The sequence below is a fragment of the Pan paniscus genome, chromosome 1 (genome assembly GCF_029289425.2).
Source record: "Pan paniscus chromosome 1, NHGRI_mPanPan1-v2.0_pri, whole genome shotgun sequence".
Taxonomy (NCBI): Eukaryota; Metazoa; Chordata; class Mammalia; order Primates; family Hominidae; genus Pan; species Pan paniscus.
Window position 1 is genome coordinate 119,644,812 of NC_073249.2, and position 23,713 is coordinate 119,668,524.

At 40.7% G+C, this 23,713-nt stretch overlaps 1 protein-coding gene across 1 annotated transcript; it reads right to left on the minus strand.

Annotated features, from left to right (window-relative positions):
* Positions 1-210: 210 nt before the first annotated feature.
* LOC100989383 (cytochrome c oxidase subunit NDUFA4-like) lies at positions 211-792 on the minus strand. Its single transcript, XM_008975777.4, has one exon. It carries the CDS (start codon positions 709-711, stop codon positions 466-468), a length of 246 nt encoding a protein of 81 aa, XP_008974025.1. The 5' UTR covers positions 712-792; the 3' UTR covers positions 211-465.
* Between the last annotated feature and the right edge of the window lie 22,921 nt (positions 793-23,713).

Consider the following 23,713-nt stretch of genomic DNA (forward strand, 5'->3'; position numbering starts at 1 on the left):
CTATAAGTCTATAGTTTCTATAGAACTAAACAATTATTTTTAAAAGCAAATGAGAAATTCAGAAAGAGCATAAAAGTGATTGATTCAAGTTTTTTCCTCTGTATTTAACCATCTGCCTCTTATCAACTCCAGTTCCATTAATAATTTATTCTAAAATGTCAGTATTTTTCACGATCCGTGCTCATGTCATGTTGTTCACAGGGCAAGAAATAGTTTTAGCAGGATGTTTTGGGGGTGTAAGTATTGTGCTATTTTGTTTCATAGAATTTTATTTTATTTTATTTTTCAAGTTTCAGTTATTTATTGATTTAATCAGTGTAATCTCCAACAGAGATTACAATAGAGATCTCCAACATGATTTCATGCATTTAGAGAAGAAATATTTCCTGGTTAAGTGAAAAATTGTGCGGATGTGGCTTCTGGAAGACCTTCATTCTAAAGCAGTGTTATAGTGAAACATTTCATTTAGAAATCTGGACATTCCTTCTTCAGCTTGCTGTAATCCACATTCACTGAGTAGAACTTGTATTGATCATTGGGACCCAGTTTGTTCCAGGGCTCTGGGTTATTTCTGTCCCAGCAAACATCTGGATTGAACAATGCCAGATGCAAGAGATACAGTGTTGCTCCAGAAGCTCCAGTTCCAATAAATACAAAGAGGGGGATCAAGCTCGGATGCTTCTTGGCCTGACCGAGGATCTGGCAGAGCATGTTTGCGGCAGAGGTCTCCGATTGGAAAGGAGAGAACCAACCTAGCCACCAGGCCCTGAGCTAAAAAGTGTCTGCCTTTCATAGAATTTTAAACATATATGCACTTAAAGAATTTAACATTTCTATTAATCCAATTCATTTACTGGGGAAGAGGCCATCTGCCCATACATAGGCCAACATACCAAGAACTTGTCCTTCTGATGTGATATAAATCACTGTGCTTTCAGGCCAACGTAAGTCGAGAAGCAGTAAGGATTTTTTTTCTCCTTGTCTGATGTTTTCCAGTAACTTGTTGACCTCCATTTGGTGCTCTGAGTAACAAACACATGTCAGAGGTTGAAAGGGCAGAGGTGAGATGTGGGGAAGAGACAGGTCTCTGCAGAAAAAGGCAGAAGAGAAAGATATTTTATAATTTATCAGAATAGAAATACTAGAACAACAGGTTTTAGGAAGAAATAGACATTGCTCTTTTAAAAACTGAAAGATGAAATTCACATTTTACATAGATTGAAATAAACTAATATTGTTTTTTGTTTTCGCCAAAAATTAAGACTGTTTCTCTAATGATCAATGATGTTGAGCTTTTTATTAATATGTTTGTTGGCACATGAATGTCTTCTTTCGAGAAGTGTCTGTTCATGTCCTTTGCCTACTTTTTAATGGGGTTTTTGTTTTTTTCTTGTAAATTTGTTTAAGTTCCTTGTAGACGCTGGAATTAGGCCTTTGCCAGATGGACAGATTGCAAAATTTTTCTTCTACTCTGTAGGATTCCTGTTCACTCTGATGATAGTTTCTTTTGCTGTGCAGAACCTCCTTAGTTTAATTAGATCCCATTTGTCAATGTTTGCTTTTGTTGCAATTGCTTTTGGTGATTTCGTTATGAAATCTTTGCCCATGCCTATATCTTCAATGGTATCGCATACATTTTCTTCTAAGGTTTTTATAGTCTTGAGTTTTACGTTTAAGTTCTTAATCCATCTTAAGTTAATTTTTGTATAAGGTGTAAGGAAGGGGTCCAGTTTCAATTTTCAGCATATGGCTAGCCAGTTCTCCCAGCACAATTTATTAAGCAGGGAATCCTTTCCCCATTGCTTGTTTTTTTTTTCAGGTTTATTGAAGATCAGATAGTTGTAGATGTGTGGTCTCATTTCTGAGTTTTCTATTCTGTTTCACTGGGAAAACAGTAATGAGATACCATCTCATGCCAGTCAGAATAGCTGTTATTAAAAAGTCAAGAAACAACAGATGCTGACAGGGTTGTGGAGAAATAGGAATGCTTTTACATGGTTGGTTGGAATGTAAATTAGTTTAAACATTGTGGAAGATGGTGTGGCGATTCCTTAAAGATCTAGAACCAGAAATACCATTTGACCCAGCAACCCCATTACTGGGTATATGCCCAAAGGAATATAAATCATTCTATTACAAAGATACATGGATGTCTATGTTCATTGCAGCACTATTCACAATAGCAATGACATAGAATCAACCCGAATGCTCATCAAAGATAGACTGGATAAAGAAAATGTGGTACATATGCACCCTGAAATACTATGTAGCCATAAAAAGGAATGAGATCATGTCCTTTGCAGGGACATAGATGGAGCTGGAAGCCGTTATTTTCAGCAAACTAACATAGGAACAGAAAACCAAACACTGCATGTTCTCGTTTATAAGTAAGAACTGAACAATGAGAACACATGGACACAGGGATGGCAACAACATAAATTGGGGCCTGTTGGAGGAGGGTGTGGGTAGGGAAGAATATTAGGGAAAAGAACTAATGCATGCTGGGCTTAATACCTTGGTAATGAGTGGATAGGTGCAGGAAACCACCATGGCACACATTTACCTATGTAACAAACCTGCACATGTACCTCAGAACTTAAAAATTAAAATTAAAATAAAAAACAAAAGAATATTAGTTTATCTACTGCCTGTTGATAAGCTACAAAACTGTTTGTTGTTTTTGCACATCCTCCTGACTAGACATGTCAAGGTAGGGCATGGCAAAAGGTGGCACAAACACATACAGAAGAGTGTCAGTGGCCAGAGACTTGACTTCTGATTCCATCATGATTATAAAGCAAGTATAAAATACACACCTACATACAAACATCCAGTTTGTATGTACACTCAACAAGGAACTGGATGAACTAGCAGCATCCAGATTTGGATTTGTCTCTGCTGGATACTTGCTGAATGCTCAATAAATATTTATTGAATAAATTCAGCGACCTAGAAATGGAGGTTGTATCTCTTCCTTGATGCTTGATCATAGGTATTTCCAGCTGCTCATGCTGAAACACACTTACTAGTCTTTGTGCCCCCAAACTCTACTATACCCAAAAATTTGTTTCTGCTGTGGGAAAGCTAAGAACTCCTTACTTCAATATTTTATAGTCAAATGACTCAAACTGCTGTTTACTTAAGGAAAAAGAAGAAGCACTGTTCAGTTGGCTGTACTTTTGGATGTACTGTTCTCCATTCATCACAAAGAAGAATCATAAAGAAGAATCAGACTATGTGGAAGGCAGTGCTACCTGTAACTCTGGCTTTGCAATTTTCACTTGGAAAGGGAGGTGATGGTCAACCTTATACAACTTAGGTAGTATTAGATACTCTCTTTCTCAATTCTTTGCCTTATTGCATTCATGGTTGGGTGTTTAGACTGGTGTCTCGCAGGCAGTTCCAAAGTCATCTTTTGTGATATCACTAATAATAGCAGGTGTACTATAGACACTCTGGGGGTTGCAGGGGGGGAATATAGAGAAAAAAAAGTGTGCAAGATCATAAAAAACAGAGTTGTAAGGATTTTTTTCTGTAGTTTTTGAAGCTCACATATAATAAATAAAGCACTAAATATCCAACCCCATAAGTTGAATATATGTTAGGAACAAACACCTAATTCATGTGTTATGGTTAAACACCCATTCAGGGAGTCTCATTAGCAAACACATTGATTAGGATCCTGTTTACTTTTCTACTCACAACAATTGTTTGTTTGAGCTAGCCTAGCCTATTCTATCATCATTAGAAAGTAGCACCAGTCAGCTCATGAAAATTTGGTTTAATTTTTATAAGAAATTTAGGACCCATACAGGGTTTGCATTTCTCTGTACATCTTCTGATCATTCAATATTTTAAATATATGAACAAGGCATAAGGTTTAATTTTGGTTAATAAGAACTGCAAATGGAAGTATAAATTATATTATTCCCCTTGTGGATTTTTTTTTCCTTTTCTTTTCTTCCTTTTTTTTTTTTTTTTTGAGATAGAGTCTTGCTCTATTGCCCAGGCAGGAGTGCAGTGGTGCCATCTTGGCTCACTACAACCTCCACCTCCTGGATTCAAATGATTCTCCTGCCTCAGCCTCCTGAGTATCCGGGATTACAGGCACCTGCCACCATGCCTGGCTAATTTTTTTGTGTGTTTTTAGTAAAGACGGGGTTTCACCATGTTGGCCAGGCTGGTTTCGAACTCCTGACCTCAAGTTATCCACCCACCTCGGCCTCCCAAAGTGCTAGGATTACAGGCATGAGCCACTGTGCCTAGCCTAATTTTTTTATTGTTTGATTGATTCATTCATTTATGCAATCGTGTGTAGTAAGGATGCCCAGGTAAATAAGACATGGCTTCTGTTTTCATGTGGCTTACAATCTAAAAGAAATCTGGAATGTCAGCACACAGCACGAATGTTGCCAGCCTCTCCATTTGCAGGTACAAATGAGGGCAGAAGTAGATGAATACCCTAAATCTCAATTCTGTACACCAGGGGTCAGCCAACTGCTGCTGGAAGGCCAAATCCAGCCTACCACCTGTTTCTGTAAAGTTTTATCGGAACGCAACAACAGTCATTTGTTGACTTGCTGTCTCTGGCTATTTTCATGCAGCAATGACAGAATTAAGTATTTGCAACCGAGAACAAACAGCCAATAAAACCTAAAATATTTACTACTTGGCCCTTTATAGAAAAAGTTTGCTGAGCTGTATTCCCATGTCCGAGATTTCCCTGGAGTATTTACATATCAGTCCTGCTCCTGGCTCCGAGGAGTCCCTTGTTGAGGAACTGGGAGTTTGCATGTATCTTTATGAGGCCAGGCTCTGACACTGACGGCCCCCAAGCATCCTGCAGCAGTGCCACTGCAACAGGATCATCCACTCCAACTGGGCTTGGGGCCTCAGGCCATAGCTTTCACTATCTCTTCTGTACTGGCTTCCATGCTGGAAAACATCCTAGTTGCAATTGGTAGACCGAGAAACTTCTCAACATTATGGGGAGCTGCAAGCCATAAAGAACAGGCCTTGACAGTCCCTTGGAGATATGCCTAATAAAGTCACTTGGGCCGACTTTCGTGAAGACTCTCTCATGGAACCAGTTGGCCAGTATCTTGGAGGAGTAAGGAGAATGATGCCCTGCATTCTCCGTTTTTCCCTGGAAATGCACCCTTAGGATTCCACCTGCTGAGAGCCTTGGGCAATCCTTTATGGCTTCTTCATGGATTACATGAACAGGCTCTTTTGCCCTCCGGATCCCTGTTGAGTTTGGCCAATGAGAGGCTCTGGCAGGAGACTCAAGAGTAGAGGATGGGAGTTTATTTCCCAGGATTCTTTCCTGCCAGGATGCAAGTTGGCATAGGCTGGTTTCTCTACCAAAGCCCACAGCTCCCATAAAGCTGCCAGTCTCTTCAGGTTCTGGTGACAGCTCACATTCTCACCCTTTAGGCCTAGGGGCTGGTATCTGTTTCCCCAACTCAATGCTTTACCATTTTTTAATTATTAGCTTTATTCATAGTCTCTTCATTATATGCTCCTCAATTTCTCCCCCTCCCCAACTTTTTAAGACAAGGTCTCTCTCTGTCACTCAGACTGGAGTCCAGTGGCATGATCATAGCTGACTGCAACCTCAAACTCCTGGGCTCAAGCAATCCTCCTGCTTCAGCCTCTCAGGCCTGAGCCACCATGCCTGGCCAATTTTTTTGTTTGAGTGTCCCATTATTTCCTGTGGGAGCGCTGATCATACTCAGAGCCACTTCCCCAAAGTACCCTCACACCACAAGGATGCCTAGGTTGCAATCTAAACCTCTCCCCTGCACCTGAGGCTGTGGCACTGACTCCAGAGTCACCTTCCTCTTATGGCTCCTTATGTCCTTTCTTGTAATTGGTCCTGGATTTGATCCATCCCAGGTCAGCGTTTTAAAAATTAGAGATGCAAATATATACTTGTTGTGGGGACGAATGAGGGGAGAGAACATTACCTTACTCCACTTCTTGGTAGCATCTGAATCCCAAACAACCCAAGTGGGAGAAGGTGCCTCTTAACACCATTTATGAATAGCTTCCACAATAGCTGAGTCCCAGGGCTAGAGAGGAGTGGCCTCCCCTTCTCCCCACATACATCTGAGGCCCAGCTCCTGCTTAGCCCAAATGCCCCATTTCAAGAGAAGTACATCTGAGTATCATGAGGCAATGAGCCTATTTTGCCTTTAGTTCTGACACACATGCATAGCTGGGAGTTTTTACCTTCTAGGTACAGGTTCAGAAAACAGACACCTGCCGTAATTACACTGTGGTATTTACAAGGCCATGGCACAGAAGCAGAAACATAAAACAAAAGTGAAATACTCAATTGGGAAGCCACAGTCTGTCAGCAAGAGAGGACTTGGCAAACTTAGAAACACCTCCCGATTCTACTCTTAACTGCTGTCTCAGGGGAACCTCAATTCTGCTTGATTTCCCAGACTCGCCCTCTGCCCTGCTGCTGGAGGTCTCAGTCAGGAGGTGCCTCTCAGGTTTGCCATTCTGACTGATTTAATTTAGAGAATTTCTCACTCTTCACATGGCAGCAAAGGTCACGTGGCTTAGCTATTATGTTGTTCAGGAAACAGCTTCTTGACTGCTGTAGTTTTGTAATATTGGTTAAAATTCCCTTTTTGTTCTATTAACAAAATTCTTGGTCCTGAGATTATAAGGTCCTACCCAATAGTTTTATGGCCACATGTTGAAAAAGTACATTTTTAACAGGCTTTATTGCCAAAAGAAATGAAAATGTGTATATGCAGTTGCATAAGTAGATTGCTATCTTCAGAACAATTTCCCAACCTGTAGTGAAAGTGAATTGGTGTTATCTGTAGACAGCTCTGTCAAGGAGAACATGGCCTGGATAAAAAGAGGGGAAGACTTGGAAACCAAAAGAGTCCAGGTGCCATTGCTTATGATTTCATCTTATTTGAAAGTTGAACTCTGTACATAATTGGGAAATTAAGGTGGTGTCAGTAACCCTTCTATGGTCATTTCTTTGGCTTTTTGGTTTTTCTTGATTTAATAGCACTCCTATAATGGAGAACCAATTCTACATTTGTGAATCCCACAGGACTCTATGGGGTAGCAATTGTTATGTTGGTTTTCAGAGCAGAAGACTGAGGCTCAAATAATTTGTGTTACTTGTCCAAAGACACGCAGCTCCTTCAAGGTGGTGGAACAGCATCCAGGATGTGAAGGTTCAGGATCCTTGGCACTTCTCACCCAACTGGGGCAGTTTGCCGATGGCTTCCAGTGGGCTGATCTTGCCCTGTGGAGCTATTTGGTTTGCCACAGAGTTTTGAAAGGAAATGGACTGTGAATGCACTTAGGCAGGGCATAAAGTCCCCATCACTCCTTATGGTTCCACAAGCCACTCCTTGTCTGACTGCTAAAGGTATTTAAGTTGTGGCCCCTATTTGTTCTATTTGTCTTTCTACTGTTGACCCACTTGTTCTCCATTCTCTTTCAGATTTTTCCATTTAATAAAATGATTCAATGATTAATGATATAGCTCCATACTGTTAGCATTTTACATGAGAAGACACCTCCAAGCAAGCACTGCTGATCAGACGTGTCAGATTGGATCCTTTCCAGTCTGACTTCTTTCTGACACACATCCGCATTGGTACCTGCCTATCTCCCCTGCTATGCCATGACCTCTTGGCGTTCAAGGACCAACTGTTCATTCTTGCATCCCTAGTGCGTGCAATGGCACTGAAACAGAGATGCTACATAATACATGGTTCATGCATACGCAAGACACATGTGTTCTGGGGACAGCGAGCAGCCAGACTTGCTAGTGAACATTAGAAAATGATAAGGCCTGTGGATTTACTAAATGATAAATGAGCATCTCTAAGAGTTTTGTTATAAGGGCAGAACTGGAATTTTCAGAGTGCAGTTTGTACAGATCCCCTGGCAGTAGGCAGTAGGATGATATAAGGCAGTAGGATGTTATAAGGGCAGAACTGGAATTTTCAGAGTGCATTTTGTACAGATCCCCTGGCTGGGGAAAGCTGGAGACAGGCTATTGTAATGGTCCAGGTGGCAGGAAAAGAAGGTCTGAAATGAAATGGGGGCAGTGAGAATGAATGAGAGAAAGCCAAGCCCAAAACACCTGGTGGCAATGGAATCAATAGGACGTGTTGATTGAAACTGAGTGGGCACATGAGGGAGGAAGCAAATATGACTACAAGTTTTGTGACTGAGAGGAACAGATAATTCTCTTTTTATCACTCCCCTCACCTATCCTCCCCACTACCCACATCCCCTGCCATTTCTCTGATTATTAGCTCCTGTGTCTCTTGCTTTTTCACTGGCATTGGCTTTTCCTAACCATTTAAATTTGAAAAGGAAAATGTTCGGGCAAACTTTGATCCTTCAGAACCCTGTAAGACAAAATTGTTGAGTACTTTTTGGCCATTTATGCTCAAGATTATGCCAGGATCACCTGCCTGACCCAATTCCTATAGGGCCAGGTCAGCCAGCACTGGCTACTGGCTCCCATTTCAATCAGACCTGTGCTGGCCACTCTGAGAAGGGGGTAACACAGAGGGAGAGAGTGAGGGGTGCCCATGTAAAAGTGGAGGCTAAAACAATGAGAGTAGATGATACTACTGAAGGAATTTAATAGTAATACAGACGATATTGGTAATATCCAATATTTAGTAAGTGCTTGTTATGTTCTGCGCTTAAAACGTGATGATACATTAAATTTCTTTATCAAGGTGATATAGACATAACTAAACCCATTTATAGGAAAGAAACTGGGGCACTAAGGTTAAGTCAGTGTTCAAGATCACGTAGCTTATAAGTGGAGGAACTGGGCTTTAAACACATGCGATTGGACCTCAAAGACCACACTCCAAACTACTCTGCCAAACAAGGAAAGATGTTTGAAATCTGGGTGGGTATTGGAGGCCTCTTGGCATCGAGGAGGCTACTAGAATAAGAATGGCTAACCCCAGCAGGCTTTTTCTCAGAGCTTAGCACCCTCGTGACTCCGGCATACCCTCTGCAATCCAGGAGGGCCAGCCTTCTACCCCCCCTGGGTGCTAGAATAGTGGGGAACTGGAGTTGCTGGAAAGGAGGGTGGTGATCCCGTCCCTGGCCTGGGATTACAACTGTAGGGGTTGGAAAGAGCATCAAGCCTGGTGCCTGAGACCCAGCTCCCCCTGTGTCTTTAAGCCACAGCTCTTTCCTTTGTAAGATGAATTGTGATGAGGCTTGAAGGAGATCAAGTACGTGAATGCACCTAGTGCAATGTCAGGTGCATAACTGGTGTTTGGTAAAAATTTACTTGCTCATTTTCCACTTAGAGAATGAATGTCTGAGGGGTAGGGGGCAGCCTTCCCCCTACTCTCAGGGGAAACTCTTACATCCAGCATTTTCATGCAATAATGTTAGAACATTCAACCATGGCCCAGAAAGATGCTTACAATTGTCCTTTATATTTCCTCACAATGATGATGCTAATGTTTTAACTCTAGTTAGAGGAGGAGTGAGGATCTAGAGGAGACTATTCTTGTACTTGATGCCTTCTATGAAGTATCATTTCCTTTTATTTGTCTTATGTAATGTGCTGGTAATTTCATTGCATAAGTTGGCATTTCCAACCAATGTAATTACATTTGGAAATGGTTATAAGAGGCTATTACTAAAGAAATCAAATGTTTCTCCTCTTTATGTAAAGTGGAGATAATAATTCCTCTTAATGTTTGTACTGTGCTTGGAGAGCCTTGGCTGAAAGAAGTTTTGCAAACACAAAACAGCACTCCCTGTCTCACTTTGTCCTTATTTAGCACCTATCAGAAGAGTGCCATTCTGGCACAAAGTAATGCAGAAAGCTCAGTCTCTGGGGACCTATCAAATGATCATGCCACCTGAGTGACTGGGTGTTAACATTAGGAGAGAGAAAATGTCAAATGTAAATTAAGGGCTCCTGTCACAAACGTGAACAATACTGTCCTTGAAAGTTACAGATAAACACAAGCTAAAGTGGCACCGTTTCTTCTCTTCCTGCGATCCAGGGGGAGACACCAGCCCAGAGTGACTTTAGGCCACGCCAGTGAGAGAGGCTGGGGGAGCAGGCTGGGCTGAAGAAGGTCATAGGGCTCAGACCTTCTTGGATCCAGCTGGTTAGTGGTGAGCTGTGCCTTCTCTCCTTCCAAACCCCCAGCTGAGCCATGGAGAATACAGGGAAGGAACACAGGCTATGAGGCACAGTGCTTGGCATATTGAGGGTCAATAAAATATCTGAAGAATTATTTTAGGGCTACCATATCACCAGTTAAGTTTTACACATGAGCCACAAAGCCATCTTCCCTACTTTTACTTGTCTACTGAGCATCAGTTTGGCAAACACTTAACAAATGCCTGTTAGGCCCAGAAGCTATTAGTTTCCAGGAATAAAGAGACAAATAAAACAGTAGTTGCTGGAAAGACAAAAAAGAAAAGCATCCCATGGTTTAATGCAGGGATGGCATGTCATTTTCATTTCTTGAACTGAAATTCTTTTCCAGTGCTAATGGTCATTGGGAGCACTGCTCAGAAGGGTCCTAAGGCCTCCTCTGGTTTCTGCAGGCAAGGACGCTGTGATCAAAAGCAGTTGTTTGTTCATTCATTAATTCCACAGATATTTGTTTAGTGCCTTCTATAATGTCAGACACTGTTCTGGGTGCTTGGAATTCAGCAGCAAACACAGCAGATATTCTAGTGGAAGGAGACAGACAATGAACAAACAAATAATATAATGTCAGTGGTGGTAAGTAGTAGGAAGAGAAATCAGGATAAAGGAATAGAAGGTGATGGAGAGAAAGAGAGGCCTCTCTGCTGAGGTGACATCTGAGCCAAGTCCTGGTTGAATTTTGGAGAATATCTAGGGAAGAAGATTCCAGGCAAAGGAAACAGCATGTACAGAGCCTCGAGACAGAGTGGGCTTGAGAGAAAGGCAAGGAATGTGTCCGAAGGGGAGTCAGGGAGGGGTGTTTGAATTTTCAGAGAAATTTCGCTGGAGATGTAGCTGCGGGCTATTTATGGAGGGTCTGTGAGTCTCAGTAAGCCTTTCATACTTTAATCTACATGTGAGGAGAAGCCATTGGCAGGTTTGAGCAGAGGCAGGCATGACCACATTTTCTTATTTAAAGGGGAGATGGAGTGAAGAGGGGTAAGGCTGGAGGAAATGAAACCAGTAAGGATGCTGTCGCAGTAGGCCAGCGAGGAGGGGTGCCGGGTTGGATATGTGGAGCTGGAAGGGTTTGCTGACTGCACGTATGATTGAAAGGGGAATCTTCAGGCTTCTGGGTCTAAGAAATCGAGTGAAAGGAGATGTCACATCATGACATGGGGAAGTTGGAGAGCAGGTAGGGGCTGGAGGAGGGGGGCATATTAGTTTGGTATTTTAGACATATTTGTTAAGCACTCCTGTTAGACATCTAGGTAGGCCTCTCATAGGCCACTGGACACAAAAGGCTGACTCCAGGGAAAGGATGCCTTTGACATCCCTGGCAAGTGCTTCTAGTTCTAGTTTATGAAGGCTAGATAATTCCTCGGACACAATTTCCAGGCTTTGCAGTTTCTCTTTTGATTGTGGAACAAATACTGGTTACCCTGTAACATTTATTCCCCATGTTTTCTGAATCAAAACCTGGCATCGATGGTTTGATAAACACCAATAGCTCAAAGTTGAAACTGATTAGAATGTCCGGATGCATTATTGCTAAATTGGCTAATTCATGCATTCTTGAGTTCATTCATTCCACAAGCATTTATTGAACACCTCCTACATACTTTGCTACTTATTAGCAAAATTGGCAGCACAGAAATAAATCTAATTAAAGCACAGCCCTCTAAGGGGGTTATTTTCCTCATTTTATTTCCTGTGGGCACCAGAAATCCTCACTGAAATATTTGCGTAATTTCATCAGCATAAAAGATGACATAGCCCAGGCCATTTCTCTCACTTCTTGTACCACACTCCTTTGTGCTTGGCCTGGTCAGCCACATTTCCCTCTTGCTGTTCCTCACACACACTCTTGCCCCCGATGTGTGCCCTTGATTTATCCTCCGCCTGCCAGGTTCTTCCCTAAGATATCAGTAATGCCCATTTCCTAATTTAGGTTTCTGCTTAAAAGCCACTGTGTCATGACGCCTCATCTCATCTCTGTCTCAGGTGGCCTCAATCTACTGTTACTCTCCATTCCTGGATCACGTATCACCATCTGTGCCTCCGCTCTTGCCAGTCACCCACCACCAGAATATGAGCTCCGTGAGAACAGGATCATATTGTCCTCCACTGTATCTAGGTGCTAGAATCAAAATCATTCCTGGCACATACTACATTCTCAATAAGTAGCTGGAGAATAAATGAACAAACTTAGCAAGAGCTTTTTTTGTTTGTTTGTTCTTGTTTGAACTTGGGACTTTAGATGGTGTATTACTTTACCAGGGCTAGGTTAAAAGTCCAAGATCAATGTGCTGGCATGGTTGGTTTCTCCTGAGGCCAGCCTCCTTGGCTTGCAGAAGGCTGCCTTCTCACTGTGTTCTCACATGGCCTTTTCTCAGCACACATGCATCCCTGGTGCCTCTTTCTCTTCTTGTAAGGACAACAGTCATATAGGATAAGGGTCCCCCTCCTACGGCCATATGACCTCATTCAACCTAATTACCTCTTTAAAGATCCTATCTCCAAATCCAGTCCCATTGGGGGTTAGGGATTCAACATATGCATCTGGAGGAACACAATTCAGTCTGTACAGGTGGAAAAAATGTTGCTCCTTAGAATGATGGACTTTTTACCCCGGCCTCTGCAATTAGATGAGCTTTGTATAACAGCACTTTTAAAAACAGGAGCCTATTCCCTCATGCTCAACCCAGGCCTGACCGTGCTAACAGCAGATTTTCTATGGCATCCTGTCTACAACAGTCTTCTTTCCTGTGCCCCATATTATTCCTGGCCCTACTGCCCTGCAGTGGGTGGTCTTCTCCTTGCCTGGGGCCCTTGGCTTGATCATGGTTGGCATTTGCCTTTGATCACTCACCTTTGGAAAGGTGGTGTGCTGCTGTGGCTACTGATAATCTCTCTGAGAAGTCTGAATCTACAGTTTGTGGGTCACCAGGTTCTCCATTCAGAAATAGTGTGCTTCCACACAGCGCAGAGAAATTGGGTTTGGTGTGAGGGTTAGATACTCTTTGATAGAAGGGGTATCTGTGTGCTCGGAATCCAAACATACAGACCTTTAATTTGGGCAATGCTCAGGGTGACTTAATTTAAGTACTTGGTGTCCAATATCATATGTGTGCTTTGCCAGACCTGCATATACAATGTCCATGAGGACATCATGGTCTAATGTGGAAGCCAGTGGGCTAAGCAGCCACATAGCACAGTCAGAAGAAGGCATTGATAGAGGTCGCAAGGTACTGGGTGGTCAAAGGAGACACTGTCCACCCTATCTGGGAGAGGTGAGAGATGGAACAAGATTCCAAATTCATTGACACTTCGGCCAGCGAGAGGCAATATCTATGTCCACTCCCATGAATCTGGGTTAGCTTTTGACTGTGTTGAGTGATTGAGTTCTAAGGCTAAGTCACAAAAGGCATCTTGATCATTGAAATGAGATGTCTGACCTCTCTGCAGCTGTGTCGCCAGCCAGGCTACGTGTAGGCACTCGGGTCATGTGGAGAGTGGATCCTCCAGTCCCAGCTGCCAGTCATGTCAATTGCCCCCAACTGAGGTGCCAGATATCACAGAGGAAAGATGAGACACCATCCTTTCTTGCTACTCACTAAGTTTTGGGGTGGTTCGTCATGCAACAATGGTAACTGGAACAGGGCATCAAAATGAAGGCTCCTCAACCATGTCCTAAGGGATATAAGCTCACCAGATGGGTACAATGAGGAAGCACATATCAGGCCAAAGGGACAACACATGTGAAAGCATATGGGACATCAGAGTCTGATGTCTTCAGGGAAGTGCAATCACTTGCATTTAGCTGGAGCACAGGCTGGCAAGCAAGATGAGGCTGAAAAAATACGCAGGGACCAGATAATAAGGAGACTTGCATGCTTTGCAAAGGCCTCTTCATCAGGCTCGGTTACATTCAGGTTAATCTAAACTCGCTGTTGTTTCTCCACTGCTGATAATTTACTCATGCCCTGCTGACTTCTTAATGAAACCAATTGTTGGACCGTATTTGAGATGCTATCCATAATATAGAAACTAAAGAAGCTCTTTATTTTCTATGTCACTGACCACAGACTTCCAATTTCACTGTTTTAACATTTCAATCGTTGAGTGTAACAATAAAGTGTTCATTATATTGCCCCCAAAGAAAGGGTGTGGGTGTCAGCCTCTGCAATGCTATGACTTCCAGGGGATAGAGAGGATTGGAGCTTGGAGCGGGGGTCTCTGAGGGGAGAGCTAGGATTGCTCTACTTCTTGAAATTCTCTGTTCCCCCGGAACACCTCCATCACATTTTTTCTGAAGTTAGCATTTCCTTTTACTTTTAATAGGAACAAAAGCTTTTTCCTTCCTTGGAAAGGAGGATCCCCATTCTGTATTCTTGTTGAGTCAATTTTAGAAGCACCTTCTCTGTGCTGCAAGATACTGTAGTGCGTTTCCATAACGTATTTAAAGGCTCACTCCTCAAAACTGTCACGTCTGGAGAGCCCTAGATAAGTCAGCAAGGACAAAGACGTGATGACTCTCTCCTGCCCCTAGTATTACAGGCAGCTATCAATTCCAGCTCATTTGGGCTGATCCAATCCCGGCACCAAAAGCCATTTCCATATTATTACGCCAAACTGAAAATTACAGAGGCTGTGTATTCCTCTGCAGAGTCTCCAATTTAAGCTTGTAACTTAGCACTAGGTTATTAGTGACATGCATCATTATTCTCAAGACACATTCTATCTGCAAAATTTTGTTCTCCAATTCTTCGGAAGATGTCAGCTGTGCTGCTCAGACTCTCCACTAGGCAAGCTGCACTGTTCATGTTAATGCGCTCTTACCACAGGCTTTAAAATTAATTTTTGATCATTGATTCCTTACATTAACAGCCCCTTGAGCCCTTCTAGTGGGTAGAGAAACATCACAGAGTGAGGCCACAGAGTGTGTCAGTGGGCAAACTGGAGTTAGAACGAACCAGGCTTTAATTAAGTGGGCTGTCACAGGGCCTCAGAGCATCCATTGGTGGCTACAACCATGAGCTGACAAGAAAAACGAGAATCTCATTTCTATTTTTCTTTTAGTCTGGAAGTAGCTTGTTTTGGTCAAATAATTCAAGTTAGGAAAAAACCAAATATTCAAGTTGAGAAATGATACATGCAACCCATTCAATTGTTTTGATTGCTTTATTGAATCAAGAAAGTAAACAAAAAAGGTTTGACTATTTATCTGCTCCAAAACATTTAACTGCTCGCTTCAGAAAATCTCTAAGGTCTTGGCCAGCTGTATGATTCTATTATTTTATCATTTTTATCAGTAAAAATTGTTGAATTTAGAGACCAGAATTTCCAATAGCTGGAATTGCTTGAGTGGGAGAATCTAGTGAAATATATGCTTTAGCCATATTTTATGGCTAAATTGAAAATGTGTAGTTTTAACTCACTGTTCATAAATGTGAACTTCAGATGAGACACTTTCATGTACATTATCTCATTTAATTCTCACCACAACCCTTCTGAGTAGGAATAATGATGCTCATTTTAATATTGGTTAACCTCAGGGAAGCGGAGTTTAGGGTAAACCCAGTAAGCCTCTTGTTAAACTGCAGTGAGGTTTTTAATTAGTTTAAGCCAATGGTTCTCAAAGTCATGTCAGGATCAGCAGTTTTCAACCTCACCTGGGAACTTGTTGCAAATCACACCCTTTACCTCCATTTCAGACCTACTGAATCAGAAACTCTGGGGCTTGGCTCCAGCAAACTGTTTTACTACAACCCTCTAAGAGATTCTGATTCACACTCGAGGTTGAAAATGGTTAGCTCAAGGGCCAAATATTTTTTTCTTTTTTTGAGACAGAGTCTTGCTCTTTCATCCAGGCTGGAGTGCTGTGGCACGATCTTGACTCTCTGCAACCTCTCCCTCCCAGGTTCAAGGGATTCTCCTGCCTCAGCCTCCCGAGCAGCTGGGATTACAGGCACAAACCACCACGGCCAACTAATTTTTTGTATTTTTAGTAGAGACGGAGTTTCACCATATTGCCCAGGCTGGTCCTGAACTCTTGGGCTCAAGTGATCCACCCGCCTCGGCCTCCCAAAGTGCTGGGATTACAGGCGTGAGCCAGCGCGCCCAGCCAAGGGCTAAATATGACAAAGATTGAGAAATGCAGACGTTTCTGTTTTAAGAAAAGCAGAAATATATCAAAATCTGACATTAGAAAAGGTAAATTGGGATATATTTATCACTTTTTAAAAAAAGAATAAACCACAAGTTTTAATTAGAAATACTCCTTAATGAATTTAAAATGAGATTCAATTTGCAAATCTTGAGTGTATATACATTTTCTCTTCAGGAACTCTCTTTATTTTAGCTCTTATTTATATTACTTAATACAGCAATCGATTTATATTACATAATTTAAGTATAATGAGGGGCACACAATCTCAAATGTGTGTTAGACTCTTGTTCCAATCAACTAGAACAGTGCTTAGTACATTACTAGATGCTCAACAGATGTTTGTGAATGCACATATAGAGCCTTACTAAATGCAAGGTCCTCTGTGTGTGTGCATGTGTGTATGTATGTATGTGTCATGTCAGTATTAACACTGATAATCTAGTAGGAGAGATAACAAGTCAGAAGATAAGTCACACATAGGAAGAACTAGCTGCTGGGTCAAATCTTTAAGCAGGAATAGAAGCAGTGAGATGAATTGGCAAGGTTTCTTGGAAAGACAGAACCTGATGTGGGATAGGGTTTTAATGGGTGAAGAGTGTTGAAAGGCATTCTAAGTTTTTAAAAAAGATCTAAATACAGTCAAGAAGATGAGAATGGGTAGAGCATTTTCAAGGCTCATGGGTTGGGCAGGTGTCCTGGGGCCAGTGTGAAGATGGATTTTGAGTTTGAGGTGTGAAATGATAAGTTGATCCTGTAAGATTGTTAAATGGGGTGATGAGATAACAGAAATACTATCTCACGAATATTATCCTTTAAATTGATAAAATTTAAATTAATGTGAGGTTCAACACTTCAATCCAACTATAGAAATTTGGACACCTTTCACATACTGTATCTCTATTATGCAACCATATACACATATGGTTGACTCAAATTTTGCTTTGTCCATTTAATTGCTGCTATAAGTCACATTTAGCCATCTTCTTGTTGTATACATATATAACTTATCAGAAGCAATTAAGTTTCAGAAAGCAAACTACAAGTCAACTATGTGTTCATAAACTGCATTAATAGAGGTGCAGTGTATTATTTAGAATAGAGATGGTAAAAAGAAATACTTAACATGGTACCTGGCTCAAGACTTTTGATAAAGGTTGTTGATTACTAATCTTTTTATTACCATTAGTATTCTCCTGTTGTCATTGTTGCTGATGTAAGCTCCAGGTTCAGGTCATGTGTCACATTCAAAACTTTGAAAGTGTTGCATTTATTGCATTGGAGCACTTTCAGAGAAAGTTATGGCAAGACCTCTGGCTGGAAACTTCCAAAAAATCTGCAAATATGGAACAGGAGCTTGAAAATTTTATCGTGATTATCACTATCGTGGAAAACTACAATTTACCAAGGAATTTCATATTCAGTAACTCATCTTGATTTTCATACTAACTCTGGGAAGTAAATACTTCTATTACTTGAATATTATTAGCCCCGTTTTAGGGGCTAATAGATGGAAAAATTAGGTGTCTAGAGCAGTGTTGTCCAACAGAAATATAATGTGAGCCACACATGTAATTCAAAAATCTCTAATAGCCACATTAGAAAAGGGAAAAAAATAGTTAAAATAAATTCTAGTAATATATTTTATTTTACCCGTATATCTAAAATATTATCATTTTAATGTGTAACCAATATGAAAATTATGAAAGAGATAATTCACATCTTTTGTTTTTGTACTGAGACTTTGAAGTATGGTGTGTCTTTTAAATTCACAAGACTTTGGACTGACAACATTGATATGCCCAGTGGCCAGAGGTGGCTAGCAGCTATGGCAGGTGCAGGTCTACAGGACTGATTAGGAATGTAAGTCCTCACATAATCAGAGTAGTGCCCACAACTCAGGGAGCCATAAAGACAATTAGAAAGACCTTTGCTCCTGATCTAATTCTTGTAAGCTAGAACAGCCATACAAATGAAACAAACCAGTCAAAAAGGAAACGACTTTGTACCATTCAATCCAAGTGTGTTCCTGTGTCACACATATATTATTTTCTTTCTTATAAATTTCATGAGAAGTGTGGGAAAAAATGGTTGAAGCCCTTTCTAGCAAAATGTCTGCAATAAAGAAAAATCAGAGTGGGTTGCTTCTCACCACCCTGAAAACAGAATCAGAGCTCACACTATATCAGACTTTTTCAGAAGGTAATATATAGAGACACTCACACACACAAGAGGGACTACAGATTTCCTTAGCAGCTCAGGTAGAGATAAGATTAGTATGAAATAAATAAATAACTGATTGTAGGAAAACATGTGCTTTCATATACCTGAGTCATTATCATTCATCTCCTGACAACAATTTATTATGTAATGAGACTTTCCACGGTTGGGGTAAATCGTAATCTTAGGATTCAGAGCAGTCATTCTTATACTTTCAGGCCTTTTATAAATTTAAAAAAAGAATTTCTTTCTCTATTCTGAAAAACAATGTCATATATATAGGAAATCTTACATATAACTTTAAACACTTCACTGATAGACTCCCCACAGTGCCCTCCCCTAACCTAGTTTGAATTCTAGGTGTAGAAGTCCTGTTTTGAAGTCACTTACTCTAATGTCTTGTGTGGGGTCTACTTGGCAGCCTGAGAGCCATTGATCAGAATGCATTTAGATTTGACTGCTTTCCCAATTATGAATTGTAATTACACAGGATGTAAACACGAGTTTAAGTGGTTGTAAAGCTCTCCAATAGTTGTCACGCTATGAATTTAATAAACGGAATATTTAGCTGGGGTCTTTATAATTAAGCATCGACTGACTGAAAGATTCTTGAAAACATTGTCATACTATATTTGGACACCCCCCACCCTTTTTTTTTTTTTTTCCAAAGGGAGAGAAAAAGAGACGGAGAGTAATGACACTAATCTCTTTGCCTCTAAGTGTTTATTACACCATGAAAGCCAAAACAATTACTCAGGGCTTCATGGGGTAGTCATGACTGGTAAATAGCAAAATGCGATTTCCTTGGAGAATGTTTTCCTGCAGTGCTTCACACTGGCAGAGGGAAAACCATTCCCCAACAGGAGCAGCCCTCCTTCAGAGTGCAAATACAAACGAACAAAAATGACATTATGTTCTTGCCTGCCTGGGGCAAAAAGAATCACCTATTCTTAACAGGACTTCAGGTGTGTGATTTTCTGCCATTTTCTGTCTTTTATTAGATTAAAATGACTGCCCCTTGTAAGAGCAAAGCTGTAATGTGGTACTATCAGGGCGGCTGGAGGATACAGCTGTGGTACTTTATGTCTTCAAGGCAACTTGACACATTCTTGCCATGCAGGAGTTTCAGAATCTATTCAGACAGATGTAGGAGGGCTAGTAATTATTTTTTCTCTTTCCAGTCATTTTTCCCCATAGAATTCACAGTTCACTAATTTAATAATAGTTAAAAGTAATGCCTTTGAAAAAATGGGACTAAGTTAAGAAAATGAAGATTATTTTTACTTCCAATCCTCTGCAGTTTGCTTCAGCCAGGCAAGCTAAATCTTTAGTGTTAACATAATTAGATTTTGCAGAATAATGGCCCATTTTACCAGCTATCATTTTAGGTTAATAAAAACATCACATAATTTTAAATGTTACTACTCCATTTTAATTCATCCTTCAATGAAAAACAGCTTTTGGGTGATGAGAGAAGGCAGAGGGGGATTCCAGCACTTAATAAATGCTCAATTAGGTAACTGTAAACAACCCCCCCTAACATCATTTAGGTCTTCTTGCTAGACTTGTTTCAAGACCTACTCTAAAAATGTGTTAGGGACAGAACTTTTCTGCCATAGTAGATCTCAAGTAACCGCATTTTATTCATTATCATTATGAGTTTTTCACAGATGTTATTTTCTCATTTCTAGTTCAATGCAATAATATGATTTATACAAGCGATAGGTGTGTTTCTTAGTTATTTGATATTTCAGATGCAAAATGAAGATAATAATATGTGAGTCACACCTCACCAGGTGTGGAGAAGAGTAAAAGTTCACTATGTTCCCAAGATTACTGGTGAAAATTCAAAACATGATAGTTGGCATTCTTAATTCTTTCTGACATATTATGTTTATGTGCAGTTTATTCTGGGAATTTGTTGGCATCTGTTTTAGGTAGCTAAAGGAGAAAGCTACTTTTAGTGTAAGAAAGTAGAAACATAAAGCATAAAATCGTTCTATATGGAAATGGTCAGAACTGACAGAATATTTATGTCAGATGAACATTTGATGTTTCTTAGAGATAAAATTGATTAGAATTTAATCCTTATTTCCTGAGGCAAAGAAAGAATTGTGCATGGCCAGATACTTAAATCAAAACCTTGAGAGTGTCCCTTACCTGTATTTTCATTCCTCTATATTATTAAAACTTTCCAACTGGACTTTCTTTAAAAAACAAACAAAAAAAAAAACAAAATAAAAAACTTGGAGTTTTACCTGGTGGCTCGTATTGTTCTCTGATACAGCTTAGCCATTGCCACCTTGCCATCCTTCTCAATTAAGGTCGGGAGTAGGAAAGGTAGGTAAGGAATTCTAGTTCAGATTCGGGAAGCTGAGCTCCGAGTTGCACCCGATCAAAAATACCTACAGTGTTTTCACACTACAAATATATAGAAAATGCAGTTCCCACATATCTTGGTCAATCCTGTGAGCAGAGAATCTGTTAAACAGGTATTTTATTTAGTGTTTAACAACCGGTAAAGTACAACAACCCATTTCCCATATAGTACAGAGCATCCCATTTCAGAATGCTGGGTCTTTACATCCCAATCATACTGGATTATTGATGGTAGAGGGTGAAGGAGATGGAACAAAATATTCAATGTCAAGATTTCCTCACAGTTGTTCCCGCAGTGCATCCAAAATTTCTTATACTCCAGTCAGACCAGAGGTCCAAGAGAAGGTGAGGGGAGCATTAACTACAGGGCCAGCTGAACTGTGGAGCAGATGCCTTCTTCCAACCTGGACCTTTCTTTGTGTTACGTGGTTAGCAGTTTGTGCCAACTTAGGGATCTGACTCAAGGGCACCTCAGGCAGATCGACCCCAAATGTCTGCAGGATCTTGTGCAAAAGTACCAATGGAGGACCCCATGCCACATGTCTAAGTATTTAAAAGTCATACATAAAGCTAACAAACTGTTAAATTATCTTCCATCCTGCCACTTTGACACATGATGCTTTCATAACCCTTGGAAGCCCAGGTATAGATTTAGAATTCTTAGACTGTTCAGTGTTCTGTACTGGCCCCCAGCCTCGTGGTAGCCCTTGTCTATCTCCTTCCTACCCCTCATCCCTTTATTTTTCAGCCCTGGACTCTTGTTTTCATGGCAAGTGGCTTCTCCTTGCTTGTGTGTAAATTCCACAGTGAACACTCCAGGCCCCAGGGCCTAATCCATCCACACAGATGCACCCTTCGCCACTCCCTGTGCCCAGGTATATGCACTCAGGATGTTGCTTGCCTCCAGGAGTTTAAACCCCCAGAGGGGGCCTACATTTGGCCTAAAAGTGTGCGTGTGGGGGGCGGTTATCTGAGTAGGAAACTCTAGGTTCCTGATATCTGGGAGAAAGCTGGAGGAGAGTCAGAATGGGTCTCTCTAAGCAAGGTCCCCTCTTTGCTGGACTAAATTCTTCCCCTAGGCTGTGTACAGGGTCAGAAATAAATAACCCTCACATCAGAGCAGGGCATGTCCATTATCTTCCTATAAATAGCAAATCTTTCTAGATAGCTGAACCTTTGTCCCATTTTTTTGAAATGTTATGCCCATCAATAGTATTGACAGAAGGAATTATATCAGTTCTATGTGGGAAAGTTGATAGATTAACTCATATGCAAGACTACATTAAGCCACTTTAAGGGATTTATCAAAGGGAAAAAATACCAAGAATTAGGACCTCAAATATATGAACAACTGAGTACCCGCTTTTCACCCCAGTCCTGTTCTTAGGGCACAACATTGTAGATGAAACCAGCTTTGTAAGAATGCTGGAAAGTAACAGATGAATCAAGTCCACTGAGTTGAGGTTTCCTCAGAGGAGTAGCTCCTTTAGAAGAACTTGAGAATCCAGATTTAAAAAGAACATTTCATTTCCATTTGTTGTATACCTAAAAGTGAATTTTTATTAAAAGCAGATCACATCGCTTCAGGAAATTCAGAAAACTATATCTAAATACACGGAATGAAAGATATTCCTCATCAATTTAGATTCTTATGGCCTCATAAAGATAAAATGCAGATGAATCAGTTTAAATCAGGCCTTCATTAAATTTTAGAATTAGCTTTTGGAATCCCAACTATTGAAGTGTGCAGTGTCTGATTCCTGAGCGTTGCGACAAAGCCATGAGCAGATAAATATAAAGTGCATCTTTGCCAGAAATAACATGGGCTGCCTTTGGTTTGTGCTAATAAACTATAAGACAACTTAAACTCTAATTTTAATATCAGAAATCCACCTCATTATAAATAATCTCAAACTCCCTATGTTATCAGCATTTTCATGTGTTTCTTTGGTGAGCCTGAAATGTAATTTTCTATTTATGCTTCCAACGTAAATCTCCAATTTCTGGTTGGCCACTCTGGCACTAAGCCTAAGCTCTAATTTATTTCCATCTTTCCTTATTTCTTACATCAAAAGAGACTGTTGGTTTGAATAACAAACATTCAATAGACTTAGACATGGGGTGGCAGGCGGCACAGGCATTACCTGTTTACCTTTTATTGCCTTCTTCGAATTGGCTTTTCTGGGAACAAAACCAATAAGACATGCTGTTCCTTCATCTAGTTTTTACCCAGGTTATTTATCAGGAGACATTCCTCCCCCTTCCCTGTTTCAGCAAGGAGTGGCAGCAGGGTGAAGAATTCAGACTGGAACTAGGTTTCTGACCTTACACTATCATAGGTTATTGTTCTACCAAGTCATGTAGAATTTCATTGTCCTTAAGACTCTGGTTCGGGCTGATAATTGTTTTTGATTCCAGGAGATGCTGCTGCTAATACACTTGTAACCTGTAGGACAACAGTGTGCTGGGAACGAAATGCACACTGTCTTAGCCTCTTTGAAACTTTGCAAAGGTTCTTCCCCACCTGCCTCCCCTTGCTGTCTTGCACAGTAATTGGCCTAATAAAAGGCAGAAACAAGAATTTATTACACCTTGGGCAGTACTTAAAACAAACTTTATTCTCAGGAACAGCAGTTATGTCTACTTGCTGCTTTATATTTTGATATTTCCTCTAAATACTTAAGTCTGAATATATTCAAAGTCAAATTGCAAATCACTCAATTTCCCTGCTCCTTTCCTGGTTCCCCAGGTTGCGTCTTGTGATA